The sequence below is a fragment of the Staurois parvus genome, unplaced genomic scaffold (assembly GCF_062004578.1).
Source record: "Staurois parvus isolate SC_StPar_1 unplaced genomic scaffold, SC_StPar_1.0 ptg000362l, whole genome shotgun sequence".
NCBI classification, from domain to species: domain Eukaryota; kingdom Metazoa; phylum Chordata; class Amphibia; order Anura; family Ranidae; genus Staurois; species Staurois parvus.
The window spans coordinates 12,512,384-12,538,354 of record NW_028318158.1 but is presented as its reverse complement, the minus strand read 5'-3'; the positions used below and the strand labels follow the sequence as shown (position 1 = coordinate 12,538,354).

The 25,971-nt window shown below is 44.2% G+C and overlaps 1 protein-coding gene across 1 annotated transcript in view; it reads right to left on the bottom strand.

Annotated features, from left to right (window-relative positions):
• Nucleotides 1–25,271, bottom strand: part of ANKEF1 (ankyrin repeat and EF-hand domain containing 1) — a 44,108-nt gene extending 18,837 nt beyond the window's left edge. The window contains exons 1-3 of the mRNA XM_089685121.1: nucleotides 25,139–25,271; nucleotides 6,383–6,769; nucleotides 3,300–3,499 (exon numbers count right to left, since the gene is read on the bottom strand). Of these exons, the coding sequence (XP_089541247.1) occupies nucleotides 3,300–3,499; nucleotides 6,383–6,740 (558 nt within the window). The 5' untranslated portion in view covers nucleotides 6,741–6,769; nucleotides 25,139–25,271. The remainder of the gene's footprint in view (nucleotides 1–3,299; nucleotides 3,500–6,382; nucleotides 6,770–25,138) is intronic.
• Nucleotides 25,272–25,971: the final 700 nt, after the last annotated feature.

The following is a 25,971-nucleotide window of genomic DNA, read 5'->3' as shown; positions in this document are numbered from 1 at the left end:
AGCCCTCCAAATCATTGGATTCAGGTGTTCCAATCACCTCCACAGCCACAGCTGTATAAAATCAAGCAACTAGGAATGCTGACTGCTTCTACATACATTTGTGAAAGAATGGGTTACTCTCAGGAGCTCAGTGAATTCAAGCGTGGTACCGTGATAAGTTGCCACCTTTGCAATAAGTCCATCCGTGAAATTCCCTTGCTATTAAATATTCCACGGTTAACTGTTAGTGGTTTTATAACAAAGTGGAAGCAACTTGAAAGAACAGCAACTCAGCCACCAAGTGGTAGGCCACGTAAAATGACAGAGCGGGGTCAGCGCATGCTGAAGCGCACAGTGTGCAGAAGTCACCGGCTGTCTGCAGAGTCAATAGTTAAAGACCTCCAAACTTCGTGTGGCCTTCAGATTAGCACAATAGCAGTGCATAGAGAGCTTCATGGAATGGGTACGTGTACCCATGGCCGAGCAGCTGCATCCAAGCCTTACATCACCACGTGCAATGCAAAGCATCGGATGCAGTAGTGTAAAGCATGGCACCACTGGACTCTAGAGCAGTGGGGATGTGCTCTCTGGAGCGACGAGTCACGCTTCTCTGTCTGGCAATCCGATGGACATGTCTGGGTTTGGCGGTTGTCAGGAGAACGGTACTTACTTGACTGCATTGTGACAAGTGTAAAGTTTGGTGGAGGGGGGATTATGGTGTAGGGTTGTTTATTAGGGGTTGGGCTTGGCCCCTTAGTTCCAGTGAAGGGAACACTTAAGGCATCAGCATACCAAGACAGTTTGAACAATTTCATGCTCCCAACTTTGTGGGAACAGTTTGGGGATGGCCCCTTCCTGTTCCAACATAACTGTGCACCAGTGCACAAAGCAAGGTCCGTAAAGACATTGATGAGTGAGCTTGGGGTGGAGGAACTTGACTGGCCTGCACCTGACCTCAACCAAACAGAACACCTTTGGGATGAATTAAAGCAGAGACTGTGAGCCAGGTCTTCTTGTCCGACATCAGTGCCTGACCTCACAAATGAGCTTCTGGAAGAAGGTCAAACATTCCCATAGACACAATCCTAAACCTTGTGGACAGCCTTCCCAGAAACGTTGAAGCTGTTATAGCTGCAAGAGGTGGGCCAACTCAATATTGAACCCTACGGACTAAAACTGGGATGCCATTAAAGTTCATGTGCGTGTAAAGGCAGGCGTACTTTTGGCAATATAGTGTGTATATATATATTCCAAGTGTCTTCTGACTGGTTTGGTGATGTGTGATGTCATAGGTCCTTTCTCTTCTCCTCTGGCAATGGCAGTGGACAGTCCTTATTCTTGCACAGAACAGCATGCAACTGTTGACGTGTGTATGCCTGTTCGGTGTAGTAGTAGTTTGAGCCCAGTCCACAGAAACCCTCAGGGGTGTGTCAGTGAAAGAATGGGCTCAGAGGAAACCTTGATTCTAGGACTTATTCAACCCGGAAGACTGGTTATATCTAGTGGTGAAAAGGAATTACTGCTGGGAACAGCTCTAGAATGAAATGTTGCTTATTTATTTTTACCTTAACAGGTCTAGAGCAGTAAGAAGAACAGGCTGCGGGAAGACAGAACTAAATCTGAGGCACTGGTAAGCACTTGATTTTAAAGTCAACACCTACAGTATATGTAACTGCTGACTTTTAAACAAGAAAAAAACAAACTGCAGTTACTCTTATGTGTATTTGTTTTCTATGAAAAACCCCTTGGGAAAAGTGTCACGTGACTTGTTAAATTTAACATAATTACATTAAGCAATCTAATATTCAACCTTTAACTGAATTAAAACATAATTTCTCGCAGCTATATAATATGGCTGAGGAAGGAAAGTAATGGGTCCCTAAAGCTTACACCTTTATTATTTTTAATTAAGGTATCCAATAAAGGGCATCATTTAGATTCCAAACATTTTTAACAACTATTTAGTTAACTTAGTGATTTTTTATGTTTATATAATTTTGATTCCAAGTGATTGAAAATCACAGTTTAAAAGAGGTGGTGCTGTGGATGCTGTCTCACTTGAACACTCACACAATTTTGTGAGCAATAGGAACTCAATAAAGAATTTTCGAGGGTTCTGTTCTCACCAGCAACACTATCTTAATGGAGCCTGCATGTTCTCCATTGATGTAGGCTGTCTTCTGTTGTGTGTCTGTATGACTGTTATAGGGACAATAGAATAAAGTCTACTTCTGGTGCCGAGATTGATTTGTTTACTCCTACAATACAATATGAACACTGTAAGGCGATACGGATTACCTTGGCAGTATATAAATTAATCTTCTCAGATCGACCTTGCTGTGGTTGAACAGATTGTGTGTCTAAATGTCCCAGAGAGCTATGCTGGCTGCAGCACTGTGCACCTGATAGGCCACCCTTGCCACACAGGTCAAAAGGTAGAAACCAGAGTAAAAGTGAGCTACTGATTAAGCTCACAACTAACAACCCTGACCCATAAAACAAGCAATCTCCCAGAAGCAGTGGAAAATGCCACCCTAAAGGCAGGTAAGCACAATAAGCAGAGAATATGCAGGCTTTTTTTTTTCAGTGAAGCCTCGATTGCATATTTTCACTATGTTATAGGTCTACTTAGTGATCATATGATTGAGAATCACTTCGAATGGTTCCCTTTTATTAAATATTTGGCTGCTTGCTGTCAAATTTATTAACGTGTCCTTAGCACGGGGTATCATGCTGGGTTGCATTAATAAACAGGATGCAGGTCGAAAGGGGTAAATAGGCATTTAAAAAACATAAATATTTTGTGTCACTGGGACTCCTGAATGTAGTAACATGATTGTTCATGTGGACCTGAGCTGTAAATGACAGTGGAAATTTAGATCCACCAGCTGTGCAAAGGGTTGATTGGGGTGACTCTCAAAGAGGAAGGAGTGGTTCATATATGTGTTTCCAGAACGTTATGTGTGCTGGGGAATGTTTTTCCAGATTGTGGGTGTCAATGGATTAAAAACAAAGATGAAATTTGAAGTTTCTATACTTTTTGTCCTTATAGATTTCCTACAAAGGGTTACTTCAGAGGTTCAACAAACAAGCCAAGTTTGACTTTTGCAGGAAGATTTAAGGTTTGCACATAAGTTCAGCTGCCTATATCGCACAATCCGCTGCACATTTCTAAATGTAGTTTTAAAAAAAGGCAGCCTCCGCTTATGCTTTTTTTTCATCAGATTCTTAGTTTGAGTCTTGTAGATTTACTCTAATATACTACAAATACAAACTGAAGTACATCTCGTTGTATACAGAGTTTAATTCAAACTTCTTACTGGATTGCAAGCATTGGGATTAGCCCCTCTTTCGAGCAATTTCAGACACATCTCTTTACATTCACGAGCCTGTTCACAAGCGACTAGGAGCACTGGAATTCCATTGTTAGAAGTGTTATTAGCATTGGCTCCACAATCCAGAAGTATCTGAAGACAGCGGAGGTGTCTTTTAGTGGGGGAGATGCAGTAGAACAAGACTCCTTGATAGAAAGAAAAATAACCATGATTATATTCAATGTGTAATCCAGTTATTATCACTTTTATTTAAAGAAAACAAAGATGTAACTATCAAACTGTAAAGGGTATATTGCTATAGAATTGCTACTGATCTATAACATAAATTGTAGGCAGATCCAATTCTTAATAATAGCTGTGGCATTGAGACCGGACCCAGCTGTATCAGTCATGTATACTTTCTGACTTTCTATGTCCATGCAGTATGAGATACTCTGCAGCACAGTGGCTAAATGGTTAGCACTTTCGCCTGGCAGCACTAGGGTCATTGGTTCAAATCCCAACCACGGCACCACCTGCCTGGAGTTTGCATGTTCTGCCTGTGTGGGTTTCCTCTGGGTGCTCTGGTTTCCTCCCACACTCCAAAGACATGCTGGTAGGTGAATTGGATCCTGTCTAAATTGTCCCTAGTATATGTATGTGAGTTAGGGACTTTAGATTGTATGCCCCTTGAGGGTTAGGGACTGATGTGAATGTACAATATATATGAAAAGTGCTGTGTAAATTGATGGTGCTATATAAGTACCTCTAATAAATAAATCTATGAACATCACTTCCATTGATGAATTACTGGTCTGTGAGATTTCACAGGCCAGTAACTAGAAGAAAACAGATTGTTGTAAGCAGCCTATTGAAAGAAAAGTGAGGTACAGCATTGCTCTTTTGTGCTCAAGCTGCTTGTTGATCATTGTGCAGGATGCAAATGCGCAAACGAGGGGAGGGAGGTTTTTTATTGTGGGAGAAAGCAAATAAATAAAGGTGAAGTATGTGCTATACAAAAAAAATTTTTATACTTACCGATGTGGATGCAGTATCAAGCTGATGTTGCATCTGTCCCCCGCTGGCTCTACACTGAGAACTGAGTGATCAGACACCGCTGATCTCTCAATTCTCCCTGCACTCTGAGCAAAGAGCCAGGACTGTTTGTTTTCTGCTCTGTTCTGCTTACCCCCCAGAGCTCACTGTAGAGCTGGGCTGTGGAGGGAGTGGGAGTGGCTGATTCAGGCTCTCATTGGCTTGCTGAGAGGTTGATCCAGCTGCCAGTGGATCCCGACCATATGGACTGGGACTGGCTCTGTGACATCAGACAACAGCAGGTTTTAACCCGCTGTCGGCTGAAAATGGGTCACAGGAGTGCAGAATGAACTGCACTCTTGTGATCCAAATAAGCTTTGCCTATACTGATCCATAAAGTAGAAAACCTTTTAAAGTTTAACTGTACCTTTGCTTGTGCTTTAACTTTACCTTTTCTTGTACCTTTGCAGTGGGAGTCTGCTCTCACTGGTCCTTCACAGCAATAACCAAAGGTTTACTTAAAGCAGAACCCTGGGCAAAAACTTCTTTATATGTCCTTGCTGCTGATACTACCTTCACTGAATATGTCATCCATCTTCTGGTTCACTCTGTAGTTGCTCTCAATTAAGTTGATGATTTTCAAATAAAATCATTACTCCCCTGTGGTTTCTTGTTTGTAAGACCAGTGGCTGTTCACCTTCTATTTTCCCAGCCACTGGTCCTGGCAAATCCCTTCTGTAGTTCTTTCTCCAGGAAGCAAGGATGTAATTCAGACCCACTTGCAGTGGTGGGTGGACCGGGGCTATCAGACACATTCAACATGTAAAGGCCTAGTGTACCCGGCAACATTCACTACAATTCCTTGTGGTTGATGGGAACTGTAGTTTCCTTTTACTGCAGAGAGAGAGTACAGTGTATGATGTAATCCCTGTTGTTATACCTTCTCCTTGGCAGAGCAGATGCTGTTATCTTTTGAATTACAACGATGAGGTCATGCAAATTCAGTTAGACTTTTCTCCTAAATGGTATGGATTTTCAAAATTGTATTAACTGTTTAATGATTTTTGTAGGGGGGGTGTACTAATTGGTGATTTTTTTTGCCTATCCCAGAGTTCTTCTTTAAGGTTCTTAAGGCCCTGCGTGCACAATCCAACCATCCATCCAATCTTAGAGATTGGTGGGCAACTTAAATGGACCTTCACCTGAAACCAAAAGTTACCCTCAATCTTTTCCACCCCCTAGCCTCTAAACAAATAACTTTTGGTCAAAGTGCTTCTTTAACAGTACCCATTCCCACTTCTTCAATCCATGCCTAGGTAAGAATAACGTCACCTTGGACCCCCTTCCTCCCAACTGCCATCTTGGTTATGGGAGCTGGCTGTCACTTCCTAACGACTCACAGCCAACTGCACATGTGCAAGATTGGGGGTGCAGGTAGCCTTGTCCTGGGTTGTGTGATGGATGACTCACAGCCAGTTTCCCACTCTGCATTCGTGAGTTCAAGGGGTGCATGTAGCCTTGTACTGTACCCTTCTGGTATGTGTGGGTGTTATCCCAGGAGGCTACAGGACAAGGTTACCTGCATCACTCGACCTCGCTTTGGGGAACTGGTTGTGACTCATCAGGAAGTGACAGCCATCTCCCAGAAGCCAGATGACAGGGCCGAAAATCCGAAGCCCTGAGAAGAATCAGCTGTGGGGTAAGTATCTGTTTCTCAAACATCAGAAGCTACAGTATTCGTAGCTACTGACTTTAATTTTCCATGATGTTCTTAGCAGCGGAATGACAGCTATGCCTCTTAAACCTAAGACTTCCCTTACCTATCCTTGCTGCATTCCTATAGTAACAAGTAACAACATGAAGACACATGAGATTAGAGCAGATCTTAAATGCGATACCTATAAAACGCACTAAAACTTTCATAAGAAAGTGGAAGAACAAGAATGGTTACCTACTCTGCCTTTCTCATAGCATTAGGTGGTGCTTTTTAATATGAAACAGAGGGCTGACTAATAAATTCACAAAATGCCCAGTATGCAGTGGGTAATAACTACCTTTTCCTTCTTTATTAACAATTTTCATGTCAGCCCCGGCTTCAGCAAGGACTTCCAGTACCAGGTCATGTCCTAATTCCGTTGCTTTCATGGCAGGGGTGCATCCCTTTAAGTCCTGTATATCAGGGTGAGCTCCAACGTTGAGCAGAAAGCTGCACATGTCAACATTGTTAGCTACAGCGGCGAGGTGCAGAGCACCTTCTCCGTATCGTGGCTCGGTGAAGTTTATGAGGTTCGGGACTCCAAGTTCAGTAAGTTTTTGTATCTGCCCTTTGTCTTGATCTCGAACACACTGGAGTACTTTGTAGATCTGTAATGTTTCCAGTCTTCCATCAGCTACAGCTGTCTCTGGCTCCATTTACTACAAGCGTTCCAGTTCTTTTCGAGCTGCAATAACAGCACATAGCATTAAGCAATCATATTACATTTATGCTGTTGAAGCCGGCACTAATACAAGTACCATTAGCAAAATAAGTACACTACAGTTATGCTTCAATCAGAGATGAAAATGCTGCATTTAAAGGTGAACTTCAGGCAAACAGCTTCAATACATACTGTATATACAATCTGTCTTAGCTGACATGAGTTTTGTCATTTTATTTCATTTATGATTCAAACACCCCCTGCCAGACAGCACAGTCTGGGTAATGTCCTCATCTTTCTCAACCTCAGTTAAAGGATATCTAAACCCTAAAATAAAATCCCATTTATTACAGCTTACCAGTCCTTAGATGTGGTGGCTGCACTAGTTGTTTTTTTTACTGGCTTTTCTTACCTGGTGATCCTGCCAGTAACACACTTCCTTCCTGGGGTGACAACACTTACAGTAATTTATCTGTTGAAAAACATTGTTGAAACCCAAGCCTGGGCTCCCGATATGGACTACAAACACCCCTCCCCCGCACACATACCCTTCTCATCTTTATTACATAGGAAGGAGGTGTCTTGTAGTTCATAGAAGACAGCAGATAGAGCTGTTACATTGTTGAGATACCAGTTCACCGCTCAAGAAGCAATAAGTACTCTGGAATCTAGGTAGGGTATTTTTTTTCGTTCCCATACTTAAAGAAAATGTACTTAGTCTGGAAAAAAGAAAATGAATGCAGTGCTCACTGATAAGAGGCAATCGAGTAGTTTGCAGCCCTTACCCTTATTTCCCCTGGTGGGTCACAGCTATCACAGTTCAACATTTTTCCTTCCTTTCCTAGTGTATTACGTGAAGGAAATAAAAGGAAGCCAATATAAAGAAAAATGTACTTTCTTATACTAGATCAAGTTTAAAAGTAAATTACATCTTTATTTGTTTAACCACTTGTCTACCGGGCACTTTTATCCCCCTTCCTGCCCAGACCAATTATCAGCTTTTACGCTCTCATAATTTGAATGACAATTGTGCGGTCATGCAACACTATACTCAAACTAAATTTTTATCATTTTTTTTAACAAATAGAGCTTTCTTTTGGTGGTAGTTAATCACCACTGGTGTTTTTATTTTTTGCTAAACAAACAAAAAAGACCAAAATTTAAAAATAAAAAAGTTTTTCTTAGTTTCTGTTATAAGGTTTTATATATAAGTAATATTTCTCCTTCACTGATGGGCACTGATAGGCTGCATTGATGGGCACTAATAGGTTGCACTGATGAGCACTCTTAGGTGGCACTGATAGTTGGCAATGATGGCACTGTTAGGCGGCACTGATGGGCACTGTTAGGCGGCACTGATGGGCAACACTGATGGGCACTGATTGCCAGCACACATGGACACTGATGGGCACTATTGGCCACACTGATTGGGCGACACTGATGATCAGTGCCCTGATGATCAGTGTAGATGTCTCCCTGTGAAATGCCACTTACCGACTCTCCTCTCTTCACGTGCCATCAGCGTGAGGAGAGGACTGCCGATAACCAGCATTTCCTATTTACCCTGTGATCAGCTGTGATTGGGCACAGCTGGTTACATGGTAAAAGCGGCTGTGATTGGCCCGTTCCTTAGTCATGTGATTAGCTGTGTCCAAGGGGCACAGTGATCACAGATGGAGCACCCACCATGCTGTAGCCATCTTTTGGCTATAGCGTGTTCAGGAACTGGTTAAAGAATGAGTTCACCTTTGTAAAAAAATAAAAATGATTGCAGGGGAAAAAAATGTTAATTTATTATTTTTTTAACTAGGAGCCTGTAAAGCATTGCACCCACGATCAGTAGATTGCGGGTGCAAGCTCAGGCTCCTGCAGACTGTCAGTGTACCTGTCTGACTGTACCTCATACGGGCAGGCAGCTACACAATAACAGGAACCATCAATGAACTACCTACAGCGCTCAACATTGCCCTGGTAGTTCATTCAGAACTACACGCTCTCAGCCAAAAATAGTTCATTCATAAAACTGTTTTTAAAATTGTAGCAGTGGGTGCAGGGAGAGGATCCCTGACCTGATGTCACAACGGGCGATCTGGGGTAGGGTGTGGGGCTGCTGCAGCAGTAGCATGTTCCATGTTACACCCTGAATATGGGTGTAACATGTAACATGTTATAAAAGGGAAATTTATCCTTTACGTTCAGTCTGTATATAAATTGTTATGTATATAATAAAAAAAGAGTAAGCGCTAATCCAAAAAAAGCAGCTAAGCACTCTAAGCAACCAAAAAATACTTAAACAGAATAATATCAACAAAAGTGCAGCGCTAGCGCACTTTTGTTGATAATATAAATTGTTATAGTTATATGATTACAGTGAAATTACTATTAAAAATGTAGTGATTAAGACTGTCATTGTTAATCCTTTGGATATTTTAGAGTAGTAGAGTATGACTGTTTTCACACTGAAACGTTTTTGTTGCGTTTTTACCGCACTAAAAAAAGGAAGCAAAAACGCAATCCCTTTAAATCTTATAGGACTCTCTGCACTGCTGAGGTTGTGGTGCATTTTGAAAAGTGTGGTTTTCAAAATTGCACCAAAACATAGGTCCCTACTGAAATGAATAGAAAAAACTAACAAAACATCAAAACCGTACCTGCACTGCGTTTTTACAGTCACATGTCCAAGTTTTACAGGTGCACGGATAATAGGCACCCAGAAAAGGCATCGGAAACACAGCAAAAATGTGTGAAAGAAGTTTGAAAACACATACAGTAAGTCATAAATAGGGGGAAGGTCCACTTAAAAGATAAATATGCAAAAGTGTCTCAAATATGTGACACAATAATTATATCGGCGATTAGGTACAGGTTCAGATATAAGCGTGTCAGGAATGCATGCAAAATTGCGCGCCTTCCTGACACAAACAGAAACACTCTGTCCTGTAGTAAACTTGTTAATGGCACCCCTAGGCATCTGCAAATGCACTCAGTTTGGTGTGTTTTTTGGAAAAGAGTCAGGGGAATTCTTTTCCACGTTTCTCGCACATATGAGGTATGTCCAGAAAGTAATGAGAATAATATTATAAAAATTATTTTACTGAAATATGTTACAATTGAACACTGTGTCCTTAAAAGTATGCACCTTGTGACTGTACACAACGCTCCCAGCAATTTTTCCATTCTTCATAGCATCCCTGGAAATCTTCAAGTGGGATGGCGTTCAGAGCCTGTCTAGTGGCTTTTTGAATGTTATCCACACTACCAAAATGGTGTCCTTTCAAACTGTTCTACATTTTTGGAAATATGAAAAAGTGGCAAGGAGCCAAGTCGGGGCTGTAGGGAGGATGGGAAGAACCGTGAAGTGTTTTCCAGTCAAAGTACTTTGACTCGGTGCGTTGTGGTGATGAAAGATCCAGGTTGAGCCGATCTCAGGATACACACGAAGAACTCAGAAACATTCTGAACTTTGTGGGAGATCATACTCAGAACACCCAGGATTCATCTCCTGTTATCACTCAACTCAAAAAAATCAGGCTCTTCTGATCAGGTAAATAAATGATCTTATCTTAAAGTGCAGTGCAGGGGAGAATGCGCAGCCGGCTCCCAAGATGGCCACTTAGAGCAGAGGCTCCATGATCATCCCCACGGCAACCCGGCTCAAAACCCGACAAACAGGACTCTGGCACATTAAAATGGTGGATCGGCACCCCGCACTCTCCGCAGACATGCCCAAATGCCGTAAGTCTCCGGCTCAGCCACAGAGACTTATGGACTTCTACCCAGCACAAGATCACAGAATCCAAGATGGCGCTGGCGCCATCTAAAACAGGATACGAATCCCTGCAGTTGCAGACCACAACAGTTACAACCCAGATCCCACACTGGCAGTTCCTCTGTACGACGGGGACCCAGGTGAGGCCTCTCCTCTCTCACCCACAACCCGCAGACCAGCAAAATCTAGGCCTAGGATTGAGGGCCCTGCAACTACCAAATATACATCTCCACAGATGCCTTATACTCCTACACTACTATTACAGACGGCCGTTGAGGAATTCCCTGCCTCTGATCAACCGGTCTCTGAAACTGCCATAAAAAATATGTTACTTTCACTCAGAAAGACTCTACATAGCGATTTAACAAACACAATTGCTCCAATATCAAATGCCATTATTGATCACGCTACACGACTTCAACACATCGAATCCAAAATGGCTGATATGTTTACGGCACACAATACAGTGGTAGACGCACATGCAGACCACAAAAATTAAATCTTAAAACTAAAACACAAAATTGCTGACCTAGAAGACCGTTCTAGAAGGAATAATATAAAATTCCAAGGCATACCAATCACCTCTGACGCTCTAATACCTTACCTACAACAACTAATGAAACATCTCATTCCCTCACTGGGCCCACTAGAGGTAGTGCTCGATAGAGCCCATAGAATTCCTAAACCCACTTTTCTATCAGCCTCTATCCCTAGAGATGTATTGGTTAGAGTCAATTTTTACAACATAAAACTAATGGTGGCGGCAAGAAACGTATCAGCCTTTCACATACGGGAGTTAAACTATATGCTGACCTATCCAAATTAACACTCCTCAACAGAAAAAAGCTTCTATCTATCACCAAAGCCCTACGGAACCATGGTATAGGGTATCAATGGGGATTTCCTCATAAAACATCAAGGCAGATCCTATGTAGTTTGCAGCTTGTAAGAAGGCTTAGACCTCCTGAAAGAATGGAAGATTCTCCCCGCTGAAGATATGACAACGACCTCTCACCAACCCCACCAGATGAAAGGTGACTGGCCAGATGGTCACATGGCCTCTCTACAGTTTCACCTGTGCCTATCAAACTTCGGCCTTTCCCTTTGAAAATACTAAGCTCTACTGTGTTCCATGACGACACCTGATGTTGCCATGATTATTGTTCAGCTCCCAGGCATTAGTAACCAACCAGGTTACCTTTGTTCTTGCATTTTTCGCAAGCTGTTTTTACTAAAGTTCATCCCCGCTCCTTTCATGCTTTTCTTCCAGTCAATTACAGTATACTCCAATTCGTCATCCTACACCCATGGAAAAGATCAACATCGCGACGCATCTATGAACTCCCTTATTTTCATGTAATGTGGACCCATACTCTTTATCTATTTCACCTCATGAATCAAACAAAAATGACACTGCTTCCTCATGACACCACAATATGTTTAAAATAATTTCTCTCAATGTAATAGGCCTGAACTCACCCTATAAAAGATCCTCACTAACTAAAGAAATCCGCTTCCAGCATGGATGACATTCAAGAAGTTCACTTTGCACTGAATAAAACACCCACCTACCTAATCAAAAATTTTCTACAAAACACCTAGCATCACACCCCAAGAAGATCAACGGAATTCTTACAGCCTTTAAAGATACAATTGACTTCCAATTTACCTCCGAATACGCAGATCTCCAAGGACGCTTCCATATTCTGATATGCCTCATCAACAATATTCCCTATACACTGGTTAATGTGTATGCGCCGAACTCTAACCAGATTTCATTTTGCAAACACCTGAACACCAAACTAGACTCCATCAAAAAAGGCCGCCTCATCATAGGCGGAGACTTCAACACAATCAACAACTCACAAACAGACTCATCGTCTGGCAAAAGACCCCTACATCAAAATCTTAACCAATTTCTCCACGCCAATGATCTTTATGACATTTGAAGATGTCAACATGGACGATGCCAGGACCTCACTCCTGCAATCAAGCTATCACCTGAGGCTGATTGCAGGAGGTGTATTTAAGCAGTACCAGGCCTGCAATCAGTGCCTTGGTGTTTTCCCATGAGCCCCTGTATCTTATTCCTGATTGTCCTGTACGTCTGACTGCCTTGTTGCCGACCCAGCCTGATCCCGATACTGTTGTCCTCTCCTGCTCTGACCCCTGGCTCGTCCTGACCATTCCCTGCCTGATCCTATTGCCTGACCTTCTGTTGCTGAACCCGGCTTGTGACTTGATTATTCTTTGCCTGCCGTTCTGTACTGTCTGTTCTGCTGTTACCAACCCAGGCCTGTCTGACCATGTCATACCTCTTCATATCTGGCTCTTACCTGCTATACGCCATTGGCGGCTGCCTTCACCACAGCTGGTGTTACTCGGGGGTCGCGACCTGGTCTCAGGCTGCTTTAAGTCCATCCCCACCATCAGGGGCTCTGGTGAACCAGCAGACTGAGGCTTAGACTCCACACCCTGAGGGACCCTGGCTTGTGTGTCGCTAGAGGCCACCGTCAGTCGGCTCGTGACAGAACCATAATGCCTGCCTGACCATTCCACCTCTCCAGCCCTGACTACGCCTGTGTTCCTGCACATACTGATTTTAGTGGAAGGTTGGTTTTGTTTACTGTGTGTTTTGTATATTTGGGCGGCTAATAATAAATTATATTGTTATTACATCATTCCTGAAGCCTGCAACTTCCCTGTGTCAGTCCACACATTTCTGGTCATACCCGGATCCCTGACAACTACACTCATATACAGAGGTAGCTTACTACAAACTCAACAAAAATAAATCATCAATCCTAAACCTACAAACACCAAAAAGTTCCCAAAACACTGTCTCTCAGCAATACCCATTAGCATGGGCGATACAATCTATTCCCTATCTAGGAGTCAATATTTCAGCATCGACCTCACTCCTATATAAACTAAATCACAAAGCATTCTGAAACTCTCTTCCTCAAGAACTCCAATCATTCCGGACACTTGGTTTATCGAAGTTAGGCCGAGTAGCCACTTTGAAAATGTTTGTACTACCGAAAATCCTTTGTATCTTCAGAACCCTCCCAATACCCATCCCTCTACGTTTCTTCACCACAGCACAAAAACAGTTTTCCAGATTTATTTGGGAATTGAATTGTCCCAGATGCACCCACAACCTACTAATAGGTCCTTATCATAAAGGAGGTGCCAACCTCCCACACTTATATAGCTACTACTTTGCAGCACTCCTAGACCAGATTTACTACTGGTGGCACCCAACCAAAGACAAAACGTGGACCAACATGGAACGTGAAATCTTCCATCCATCCACTCCACAATTCCTTTTACTTCTACAATCTATATCCCCCAAATACTCCCATCACACACACCCCTGCATCAAGGCTTCCATAGATGCCTGGTTTCCCATCCTTACCCACTCATCCCTGACTTCTAAAACAGTCATCACCCCTCTACATGTCCTTCACACTTTAATCCTCGACATCAACCTGACTACTTGGACAAAAACAGGAATGCACTCTCTGTCTGACCTATACAGGGAACACGGTCTAGTATCCTTCCAAATTCTGCAAGATAAATACTCATTACCAAGACTCTGAAAGATTTAACCACCTACGCATCATCCACTGTCTAAATAAAGAACAAATCAAAATTCCCTGTACTATTAATGTACAACTTTACTTATTCCTGGAAAAAAACAAATACCCAGGCAAAGGAATATCAACATTCTATGCACTACTGATAGATCTATTACTAGGCTCATATTCAGCTTCCCTACATAATTTGGAATTCCACTTGCCTCACCCTTCAGAGCAGCAGTGGTATACAGCCTTCAAAAGAACATATAAAGCATCCCACTGTGCATCACACTGGGAATCATACCTAAAACTAGTCCACCACTGGTATTTGACTCCACTACATCTATCTAAAATGTACCCCACTCATTCTCCACTGTGCTGGAGACGGTGTGGAGAGATAGGCTCTCTTTACCACACAATATGGTCATGTAAGTCACATGTCCTTCTGGAATAATACTTTCAACGTTATTTCTGAAATAGTAGATGATGCAGTTAAACCAGATCCAGCGTGTTGATGCAGTGATGCTCATGGAGAGAATTCATTACATGTTACTGGATAGGATACAGTTATTCGATAGAAAGTGGGAGGTTTGGAAAACGTATAGACATTTACTATCTGAATAACGAATATCTACCGTATTTTCCAGCGTATAAGACGACTTTTTACCCCTTGAAAATCTTCTCAAAGGTCGGGGGTCGTCTTATACGCCGGTAACAGCATGCTGACACTTTTTAGGGGGTCAGCGCGGTGCCGCCGCCGCCGCCCCCCCCCTCCAACAGAAGGGAAACTAAGTACAGGGGTGGGCAGGGGCTGCTGTCTCTTACCAGGCTCCGGTCCCACGACAATCCGGTCCAGGAAGCGCGGCTGATCCTTCATTCGGTTCGTCCACTGGATGTTCGCGTGGCTGCTCGGCTCCGCCTCCTCAGCGGTGATTGGCCGCCAGAACTGTAGCTCAGGAAAGGCACACAGGCGGCCAATCACCGGCGAGGAGGCGGAGCTGAGCGGCCCCACGAAAATCGAGTGAAGGAGATGCAGGTAAGTGTGCCGTGCTTAGGTGCTGCTGCAACCACATATGCTGGCTGCAGCAGCACCACACTGGAACAGGGGTCAGCAAGTGTCAGTGGGAGGAATAGTGCCCCATCATTGGTGTCACTGATACCAATGATGAGGCATTATTCCTCCCACTGAAACCAACGATGGGGCACTTTTCCTCCCCCACACTGACACCAATGATTGGGCACTATTCCACCCCCCCACTGACACCAATCATGGAGCACTATTCCTCCCCCCACTGACACCAATGATGGGATACTATTCCTCCCCCCCACTGACACCAACGATGGGGCACTTTTCCTCCCCCCCACTGACACCAACGATGGGGCACTATTCCTCCACCCCCCCCCCCCCACTGACACCAATGTTGGGACACTATTCCTCCCACTGACACCAATGATGGGACACTATTCCACTGACACCCATGATGGGGTGCTATTCCCCCCACTGATACTAATGATGGGGCACTATTCCTGCCACTGATACCAATGATGGGGCACTATTCCTCCCACTGACACCAGTGATGGGGTGCTATTCCTCCCACTGACGCCAATGATGGGGCACTATTCCTCCCACTAATACCAATGATGGGGCACTATTCCTCCCACTGATACCAATGATGGGGCACTGTTCCTCCCACTGATACCAATGATGGGGCACTATTCCTCCCACTGATACCAATGATGGGGCACTATTCCTCCCACTGACACCAATGATGGGGCACTATTCCTCCCACTGACACCAATGATGGGGTACTATTCTTACCACTGGTGTGCACTGGAAGAGGGGTAGTCTTATACGGCGAGTATAGCCCAAACACTGCATTTTAACAGGAAAAGTAGGGGGTCGTCTTACATGCCGGAAAATACGGTATTTCATTGATCGTGTTTTTCTGTTGGTGCCATTATGGTTCTGCCTACCCTCTTCCCTATCTTGCTCATACACTTAATTCTTCTGCTGTACATAATTATACCTTTTTGGAATGTATATTACAGATGTGCCTTGTTTCTGTTTTATATGTTACTGGATGCTATAATGTTGTTTTTGCAGCCTATTTAATAAAAATCAATAATATAATTTGTAAACAAAAAAACAGATCCAGCGTTAGTTTTATTCCACATTGGTCTGCATAAATTCCCCCCAGATACACAGGTAGTAATTATCCATATACTATATGCAGCAAAAAAACAACATAACCAGACTATGGAAATCTATAATAACCCTGTCCCTATCCAAGATCTAAATAACCAGTGTGACATGGAAAGAAGATTCTCAGTCACAAATTCTCCCAACTACAAGTTCCGTAAATCCTGGGTTTCATGGTTAAGTAACACTAGATGTACAGTCCAAAACTGATAGTCTCAATATCTAGAGCAGTGATGGCGAACCTTTTTGAGCCCGAGTGCCCAAACTGCAACCCAAAACCAACTTATTTCTTTCAAAGTGCCAACACTGCAATGAAACCTGAATATCGAGCTTTTGGTTTAGAAAAAACAACTCGTACAGTAGTGCAAACTAATTAACAGTACAGGGATGACCAGAGACTGCGGACAGTACAGGGATGACCGGAGACTGCAGACACAGTACAGGGATGACCAGAGACTGCGGACACAGTACAGGGATGACCAGAGACTGCGGACAGTACAGGGATGACCAGAGACTGCAGACACAGTACAGGGATGACCAGAGACTGCGGACACAGCACAGGGATGACCAGAGACTGCGGACAGTACAGGGATGACCAGAGACTGCGGACAGTACAGGGATGACCAGAGACTGCGGACAGTACAGGGATGACCAGAGACTGCGGACAGTACAGGAGATGACCAGAGACTGCGGAAAGCACAGGGATGACCAGAGACTGCGGACAGCACAGGGATGACCAGAGACTGCAGACAGTACAGGGATGACCAGAGACTGTGGACAGTACAGATGACTGCTGACCTTTGGGGAGGGAGGGGGAGCGGGTACCTGAATTTGACAGGTACCCGCTCTTACTTCCGCAGAGTTTTTTTTTATCTTACCTGTTCCTTTATCCAGCCGCGCGCTGTCTTCCCGGCTTCTGTAGTGTGGGCGCTCGTCGGACAGCCGGATGCCCAGTGCGCATGCGCGAGAAGCGCTGCGCTTTGTGATTGGTCCGGCGGCTTCTGGGATCTGTCATGTGTCCCAGGTACCGCCTTACCATTCACAAAGAGCACTGCTTCTTGCGCATGCGCACTTGGGACCCGGCTGTCACGCACACTACAGAAGCCGGGAAGACAGCGCGCCGCTGGATAGAGGGACAGGTACGGTCCCACTGCAGAGCTGAGCGGCCGGCCCGGTATTCTGACACGGCGGCGGTGGAAATACCGGACCGGCTGCTCTATATTCGCTCCATAAGACGCACTGACATTTTCCCCATTTTTTGGGGGAAAAAAAGTGCGTCTTATGGAGCGAAAAATACGGTATTCTCCTGGCGTGCCCACAGATAAGGCTCGGCGTGATCTAGAGTATAACTTGGTTCCAATGACTGGATTAGTTTATATGTTATTCTTACCCTCTTTGTTCCTCTCTCCCTCTCCTTTCCCACCCCTCCCCTTACCCTCCCCAATTTACCTATGGTTCTCAGTGTACTTGTTTGTGGTAATCATATTATCAAATTACCAATCCTTATTCTAGACCAAGATTGTTTAACTGACAATAAGTACTACTCTGAATGGTATGTATAACTGTGACCCTTCTTGTTAATTTACCCAAAAAATTTCAAAAAAACAAGTTGAACTAAAGTGCAGTGCAATAAAGATACACAAGTCTCTCATAAAAAGTTCATAAAAAGTTCTGAGTCAAGGTCATAATCCAAAAAAGATCTTCTGATCAGCAGACAAATACTTTGGAAAAAGTCTTGCACACACGTTTCTCATGTTCAAATCCTGAGTCACGATTTCATGAACAAATGACTTGGTAATTCCAATTCCTCTGCAATCATTCTGATAGTGAGATGTTGGTCACGGTTGAGAACAGGCCTCACTGCATCCACATTCTGTTCTTTTTTTGACAAAGAGATGAAGAGGGGCATCCTGTTGGTCCTCAACGCATTCTTGTCCTTCCTTGAAGGCCTTGTGCCATCGGCACTCTTGTGCAGATGTTATCGCAAATTCATCTTAAGCTTTCCTCACCATTTCTGGTGCACTTTTACCCAATTTCACACCAAATTTTATAGTGTACCTCTGTTCCAAACTTGCTTGCATTTTTCATAACACAAGACATTTGAACAGGTTGTCACAAAAAAGAATGTCTCACTGACAGAGCTGGAATGCAACTGACCAGGGTTCTAATGTAAACTTGGCACCGACCCCCAAGTGGCCTTGGCCAGCTTCTCTCTTCAAAGAGCCCTTCTCGAGTGTAGGAACTTTAGTCTCATTAGTTCCTTGACACACATCGTAGGCCATCACTGTTGGTGTGAACCAAGCTTTGGGTGTTCTTTGGGTGCATCCCTGTGCAGACACTCCAATTGATGTCAATTTGACATCTGTGCAGGTGTGAGTGCACAACCCTGAACACAGAGTGTGGGTTTGGGGATATTCACCCACATCTAAGTGGTTGTTGGATTGGGAGCAGCATCTCAGTAAGGCTACATTCACACTAGCCTTGTGTGCAGGCGGCAGAGAGGCGTTTGGGAAGCGTTTTTACCGCTTCCCAAACGCCTCTGCCAATTCTGCACATTACAGCACATGGTGCTGTTCTAACGGGAGCGTTTGCGTTGCGTCGCGGCAAAACGGACGCCTCTGGACGAGTCAGAAGGCTTTGAAGCCTCCTATTCTCGTCTATGGTGCCGCTCCGCAAACGCCCGGCCGGCGTTTGCGGTGCGGTTGCGACGCGGTTGCGGGGCGTTTGCGGAGCGGTAACACCACTCAAACTGCATTATAGGCGTTTGTGGGGCGTTATTAACGCTCGGCAAACGCCTAGCAACCGCCGCTAAACCGCGCATGCGGCGTTTGCGGAGCGTTAAAAAACGCTCCGCAAACGCCGGACCAACGCTTGCCAAACGCTATAGGGGCGTTTGGCAAGCGTTGGCAAAACAGCCTAGTGTGAACGAGCCCTAACATGCACAAATCTGGAATATCGCTGCACTCCTTGGTATCTTTATTGAAGCATTCAAATTACATCATAGGTATGACAGGCACAGCCTCAGCATCCCAACTGACATCCATTAGTCTGCCTACATGGAGATGCACAGAACACCTGTGCATCCCTGTGCAGGTAAACATGGCCTCACACCAAAGTATGCGGTAGTACACCCCGAGTGACTGAGGCCTCTAACAGGTGGTGGTGGTGGTGGCAGGGGGGTTATATCGCCTTCTCACCACCTGATTTAACCATGTATTGCCCCACTACTCAATGGGCAAGTTTGACAGGTGTGCTGCTTGTCAAACTCTGCAGCCCAAGTTAAAAATGCTACAGCCACGAAGCACAGCATCTTACCCGTGGCATGTGTACAGCCCTATATTTTTACATGGGTGGGCAGCTGGGGTTCAGACACCTGTTTTTCGGCCTCCTAGCCGACCATCTGAGCCCACCATGTCACTACATGTGCTGCGCTACTGTGCAGTGCCATCCTGTGCGCTGTGAAAAAATACAGATATGCTGGATTTTTTTGCACTGCACCGCACATCACATCAGCATTGTGGTGTGAATGGCACTTACAGAAAACAATTATTTTCTATGTGCCGTAAGGCTTCATTCACAAAGTTGTGCAAAAATGGATATACAAATGTTTTTTAATTATGGATCTGAACACATTGTTTTGCCATTTGCAGAGATGCGTAAGCATGAGCTACAGTGAAGGAAATAAGTATTTGATCCCCTGCTGATCTTGAATGTTTGCCCACTCACAAAGAAATGATCAGTCTAAAAATTGAATGGTAGGTGTATTGTAACACTGAGAGACAGAATAGCAACAAAAAATTCAAAAGAAATGCATGTCTAACAAATGATGCACTGATTTGCATGTTCATGAAGGAAATAAGTATTTGATCCCCTATCATTCAGCAGGATTTCTGGCTACCAGGTGTCTTTCATTCAGGTAACAAGCTGAGATTAGAAGAAATCTCTTAAAGGGAGTGCTTCTAATCTAATTTTGTTACCTGTATAAAAGACACCTGTCCACAGGAGCAATCAAACAATCAGATTCCAAACTCTCCACCATGGCAAAGACCAAAGAGCTGTCCAAGGACGTCAGGGACAAAATTGTAGACCTACAAAAAGCTGGACTGGTGAAAACAGTTGGTGCAATCATTCACAAATGAAAGAAACACAAAACAACTGTCAGTCTCCCTAGCTCTGGTGCACCATGCAAGATCTCACCTCGTGGAGTGTCAATGATCATGAGAACAGCGAGGAATCATCCTAGAACTACACGTGAGGATCTTGTCAATGATCTCCAGGCAGCTGGGACCACAGTCACCATGAAAACAATTGGTAATACACTATGCCAACAAGGATTGAAATCCTGCAGTGCCTGCAAGGTTCCTCTGCTTAAGAAAGCACATGTCCAGGCACATCTGAAGTTTGCCACTGAACATCTGAATGATGCAGAAGAGGACTGGTTGAAAGTGTTGTGGTCAGATGAGACCAAAATCGAGCTCTTTGGCATCAGCTCAACTCACCATGTTTGGAGGAGGAGGAATGCTGGCTATGACCCCAAGAACACCATCCAAACTGTCATACATGGTGGTGGAAACATTCTGCTTTGGGGGTGTCTTTCTGCTAAGGGGACAGGACAACTGCACCGCATCAAAGGGATGATGGATGGGGCAATCCACTGTCATATCTTGGGTGAGAACCTTCTTCCCTCAGCCAGGGCATTGAAAATGGGTTGTGGATGGGTGCATGATAATGCATCTAATGCTGGCCATACACGGTTGGAAAATTGTTTAAAAAAAACAGTATAACGGTATCCTTATAAAGATCTGCATGTGATAACGCCATCGTTGTATCAATATCTGTCTCCCAGTTATTGACATATTATCGATTGATAACAACATAAACTTTATGCATTTTTCGGTGATCGATTACACTTACAGGGTTACATTTTAACATGTACATGCGCTGTAGATTTTTTCGAACTGTTTTAAATCGATTCCACTACTGTTTAAAATCGATCGTTTAGGAGGAAAAAAATACATGATAGTTAAATTTTTTGCTATAACACTTTACATTTTGGTAATCAATATTAGCCCACTAACATTTCAAAAGTCGAATGATCGTGCATATTGATCGCTTTTTCGAGCAATTTTCTAACAGTGTATGGCCAGCATAAGGCTTCATTCACATGGCCGTAAAAATATCCATAGACAAAATTCATTAATATTTATGTGTGTATGTGTGCTATAAAATACTGACCAAAAATTCAGATTTTCCTATTTCTTTCACTGAGGAATATGCGGCACCTGTTTACGTGCCTGTGTGCACAGGCACATTGTAAACAATGGGCTTTACCTCAGTAAAAACAAAATGCTGTAATGAGCTTTTTCAAGCTGCAGTGTGTAAGAAGCATGTACACATATAAACACATGTATACACATTTGTAAGAGCAGAAATTATCATTATGTATGCATATGTATCTTTATGCGTTTAAATGCATCTATACAAAAGTAATTTACTGATGATTACACAGGAACTTTCAGCACCTTGGCTAAGCGGTTAGTACTTTAACCTAGAAGCACTAAGGACATTGGTTCAAATCCCAACCACAGCACCAACTGCCTGGTGTTCGCATGTGCTCCCTGTGCCTGTGTGGGTTTCCTCCCACCTCCAAAGACATGCTGGTAGGTTAACTGGCTTCTGTCTAAATTGGCCCTACTACGTGTATATTTGAATGTCAGTTAGAGACCTTAGAATGTACGCTCCTTAAAGTGACAGTAAAAAAATACAACAAAATAATCTGCTCCTTGCAATTTAAAGTGAAGCTCCAATTAAAATCTAAAAAAAGTCAGCAGCTACAAAATTTGTAGCTGATGACTTTTAAAAAACAGCCAATCACCTGTCTCTCAATCCCAAAGTGTACTCACCGCAGCCAGCTTCACAGGCTGTCCTCTCTACCCGGCTCTGGCATCTTAAGTGTGGGAACTCCGCTGTGACAGCTTGCGGCTTCATGGCTGGGTGCCCACTGTGCATGTGTGTGTAGCACTGTGCCTTGTTAATTGTCCCGTAGTCTACTGAGACCTGTCACGTGTCTCAGAAGACTACGCAGAGGGAGGACAACTCCCGCTTCCGATCGCCTAGGCGATCACAGTGGAAGTGGGAGCGGGTATCTGTCAAAATCGGTGCCAATCCTTAGCAATCCTTTTGGGTGGAGCTCCACTTTACAAGCATAATGTGCTAGTATGCATCACATACTAGCACATTATGAAAGACTTATCTGAAAACGAAGCCCTCCAAAGAAGTGTTGTTATGACTTCCATCTTCACCCGATCTTCCTTCCGGGTTCGTGGGCTGTGGCCATTTGGCTGGCCAAGCTGCGATGATGGCGCTCCCGTGCATGCGCATGGGAGTATAGGCCGTGGCACAGCTCCCTCTATGGATGGCACACCGTCCACTGAGAGAGCAGTGCGCATGCACCAGTGACATTACCAGTGCTGCTAAAGTAAATATCTCCTAAACTGTGCATGTTTAGGAGATATTTACTGCACCTACAGCTAAGCTTTATTATAGGCATACCTGCAGGTATAAATTAAAAAAAAAGACTTTTCTACCACTCTAGGTTTAGGGACTGATGTGAATGTGCAATATATGTAAAGCGCTGCTTTGACGGCGCTATAAAGTACCTGTCAGAAATAAAATAAATAAATAGAAAACACATCTGTAATAACATCAGTGTGGCTTCATTCACACGGCCATAAAAAATATACTGATGTTATTACAGATGTGATCTCTAGGAGAAAAGTTCCTGTGTGACGATCAGTAAAATACTTGCATATAGATGTGCTTAAACGCGTAAGTGGCATATGCTTACATAACTTATTTTAATGATAATTTATTGTTCCCCTTTATTTAGACTTTACGTGCATACAAATGTGTATACATCCAATTATATGTGTTCTTAGAGGCAGATTTTTGGATTCTGGGATATGGATCTGAATGCACCTCACGTTTACGGATCTGTGTGAATGGCTTCATTGAAAACAATGCACCTGTGTTCAGATCTGTAATTCTATATACGTTTTTTTACAAACTGTGGGTATGCTTCTGGCTGACAGCAGACAAAAATCACTCAGCCAGCAGAGAAAAGAATATGGGAGCAGGGTCCCAAGTAACTCCAGAAACTTAGCAGTGTAGGTGAGGATGAACACCGCTCAAACCGATCCCCGGGAGTCAGAGAGGGACAGGATGTAGCAGGATCTGTGACCAAGCTCCCTATGTGTCGGGGCCAGGGGTGGACTGACCATTTGGAAACTTGGGCACTGCCCGAGGGCCTGGGGTCAGTAGGGAGCCCCATGAGATACCTCTGGTACCTTTTTCATAGGCTTTTTTGAGTTTGGGCAACTACACAGGGGCCCCATGATCCCCTATTGCCCGGGGGCCCCATGAGTTGTCAGTCCGCCCCTGGTCGGGGCAAAACGCGTCAGTATACGTGGCCAGAGTTACGGCTGAGGCCATCCTACTACATCCCGTTCCTCTCGGACTCCTGGGGATCGGTTTCAGCGGCGTTCATCCTCATCTACACTGCTGCGTTTTTCTACAGCCGTGTTAATGAAGCCTTATGGATCTTTACGCAAGAACTTTTCCCCTAGAAAAAAATATTATAAAATCAGGAATGTTTTTACAGTCATGTGAATGAAGCCTAAGAACATACGCTTGAGAAGAGGAGAAAGGACAGTGGTCTGACTGCCCATGTAATCCTGTGTATGGGGGATGGCCTCAGCCATCACACCAGCCATGCTCGCTGATGTGTTTCGCCCTGCCCATTGAGCTTGATCACAGAGGAGGACTCCTCTGTGATCAAGAGGACTCCTCTGTGATCAAGTCCCGATGGGCGAGGCAAAACATGTCAGGGGGCGTGGCCGACATGACGGCTGAGGCCATCCCCCATACATAGGATTACACGGGAGGTCAGAGCGCTGTCCTTTCTCCTCTTCTGAAGCGCAAGTTACTGGACTTTGATGCGGCCACCGTTCCCCTATACATGCCGGTGAGATGACTCCTTATATTGATAATTCGGCTTCTGAGCGGCGCCATGTAAATGAAGTCTATACAAACAGACAAGAAATGAGCATTATGTACACACATGCGTTTTTACACGTATAAACACATCTACATGCAAGTATTTTACTGATGATTACAAATTAACATTTCTCCTAGAAAACACATCAATAAAATGTTGACAGCGGCTCCGTTCACACCTAGGCGTTTTGAATCGCAGGCAGAATGGTCACGATTCTGCTCGCGATTTCAAAGCACTCTGCTACAGAGACAAATCGCACAATGCAAATTTCAGATGCCATTTATTTTAATGGCACCTATAACGGGTGTGGTTCTGCCTCGATTGTACCTCGATAGATCGCAGCAAACCGCATTGCAAAAAGTTTGTCACCAAAAAGAAGCTCCTGCTCCTTTCTGGGCGGCAAGCCTCACGCGAACATGTTTTCCGTATTCCCATGCGTTTGCCAGCTTATTGAAATGAATGGGCATGCAAACCCGAAACGGGCCAAAAACGTGCGCATGTGTGAGCTGGCCTAAAGGTGTCAAATATAAGAACTGCTTCAATTTGTCGCTAAAATGTCACGTTGGGTTGCTATAAATCTAGTACAAGGCTGTGGACGACATACTTTGTGAATCACTCACAATATATACAAAGGAGGGAACATAGGTGATAACAATAATAATAACAATGGACGTAGGGACCCCACACAGCACTGAGCCTATTTCAGCCCCCACACACACACAGATGAGATCGTACAAGCGGCACCTAGTCATATACAAGCCGACACAATGCCGGTGCCCGGTGTTACCTGTCCGCTCAGCCCGATCTCCCCCAAACGTTCCTCCTCATTTCCCGGGAGCGGACTGTAGAAGGACGCGGTGTTCCGTCTCCATGGAGACCAGACGGCGGACCGACTTCAGCAAGAACGTGGTGTGCGCAGGCGCGTCTGGCTGTGTCCAGCGCAGGCGCATTGCCGGCTTGTTTAGTTCAATGGCTATATTCCGTTAGAACAATGTAGATCACTAATCTGTTTTAGCAACGCCAGTACTTTAATGGTTATGAAGTGGAAGAGCTCAGTCCTCATCCCCATACACTGTATATTTCATGTTGTGCAACATTGTCTTCTATCTCCATAGACACCACATTATATATGGGGAACTATGGACTCCCTGGTGATCAGTGACTTTGGTGTAAAAATAAAAGCTTCAGGTCATGTATTGTGTTCCTAACTCATAAAAGTCCCTTCCATCCCTGCCTCTTTGTTTACACTTGTATTTGGGGGGGTGGTATAACCCAAGTGGTTGAGCTGCATTTTTACTGCTTCCATTTTTGTTGCAAGGGCAGGCAAGAGTGTACACAAGCCATGAAGCCTTGATGCTTTACAGCCGTGTCAGGAATTATATCTCCTGTTGTGCTCAACCAATAATACTGCCTGCCAGGTGTCACCCATGCTGCAACCACCCCACAACCATGAACAACGTGTGCAGTCGGGGCATGGCTGTCCAGTATTTACACCTCTTACTGCCTGGCAAATGCTCTTGAAGAGCAATCCAAACATAGAACACTTTTAAGAGAGTAAAGCATGGCCTAAAACAAGGCCTGAATTCCTTTTTCTTAGAGGCTGTGACCTGACTTCCTGTT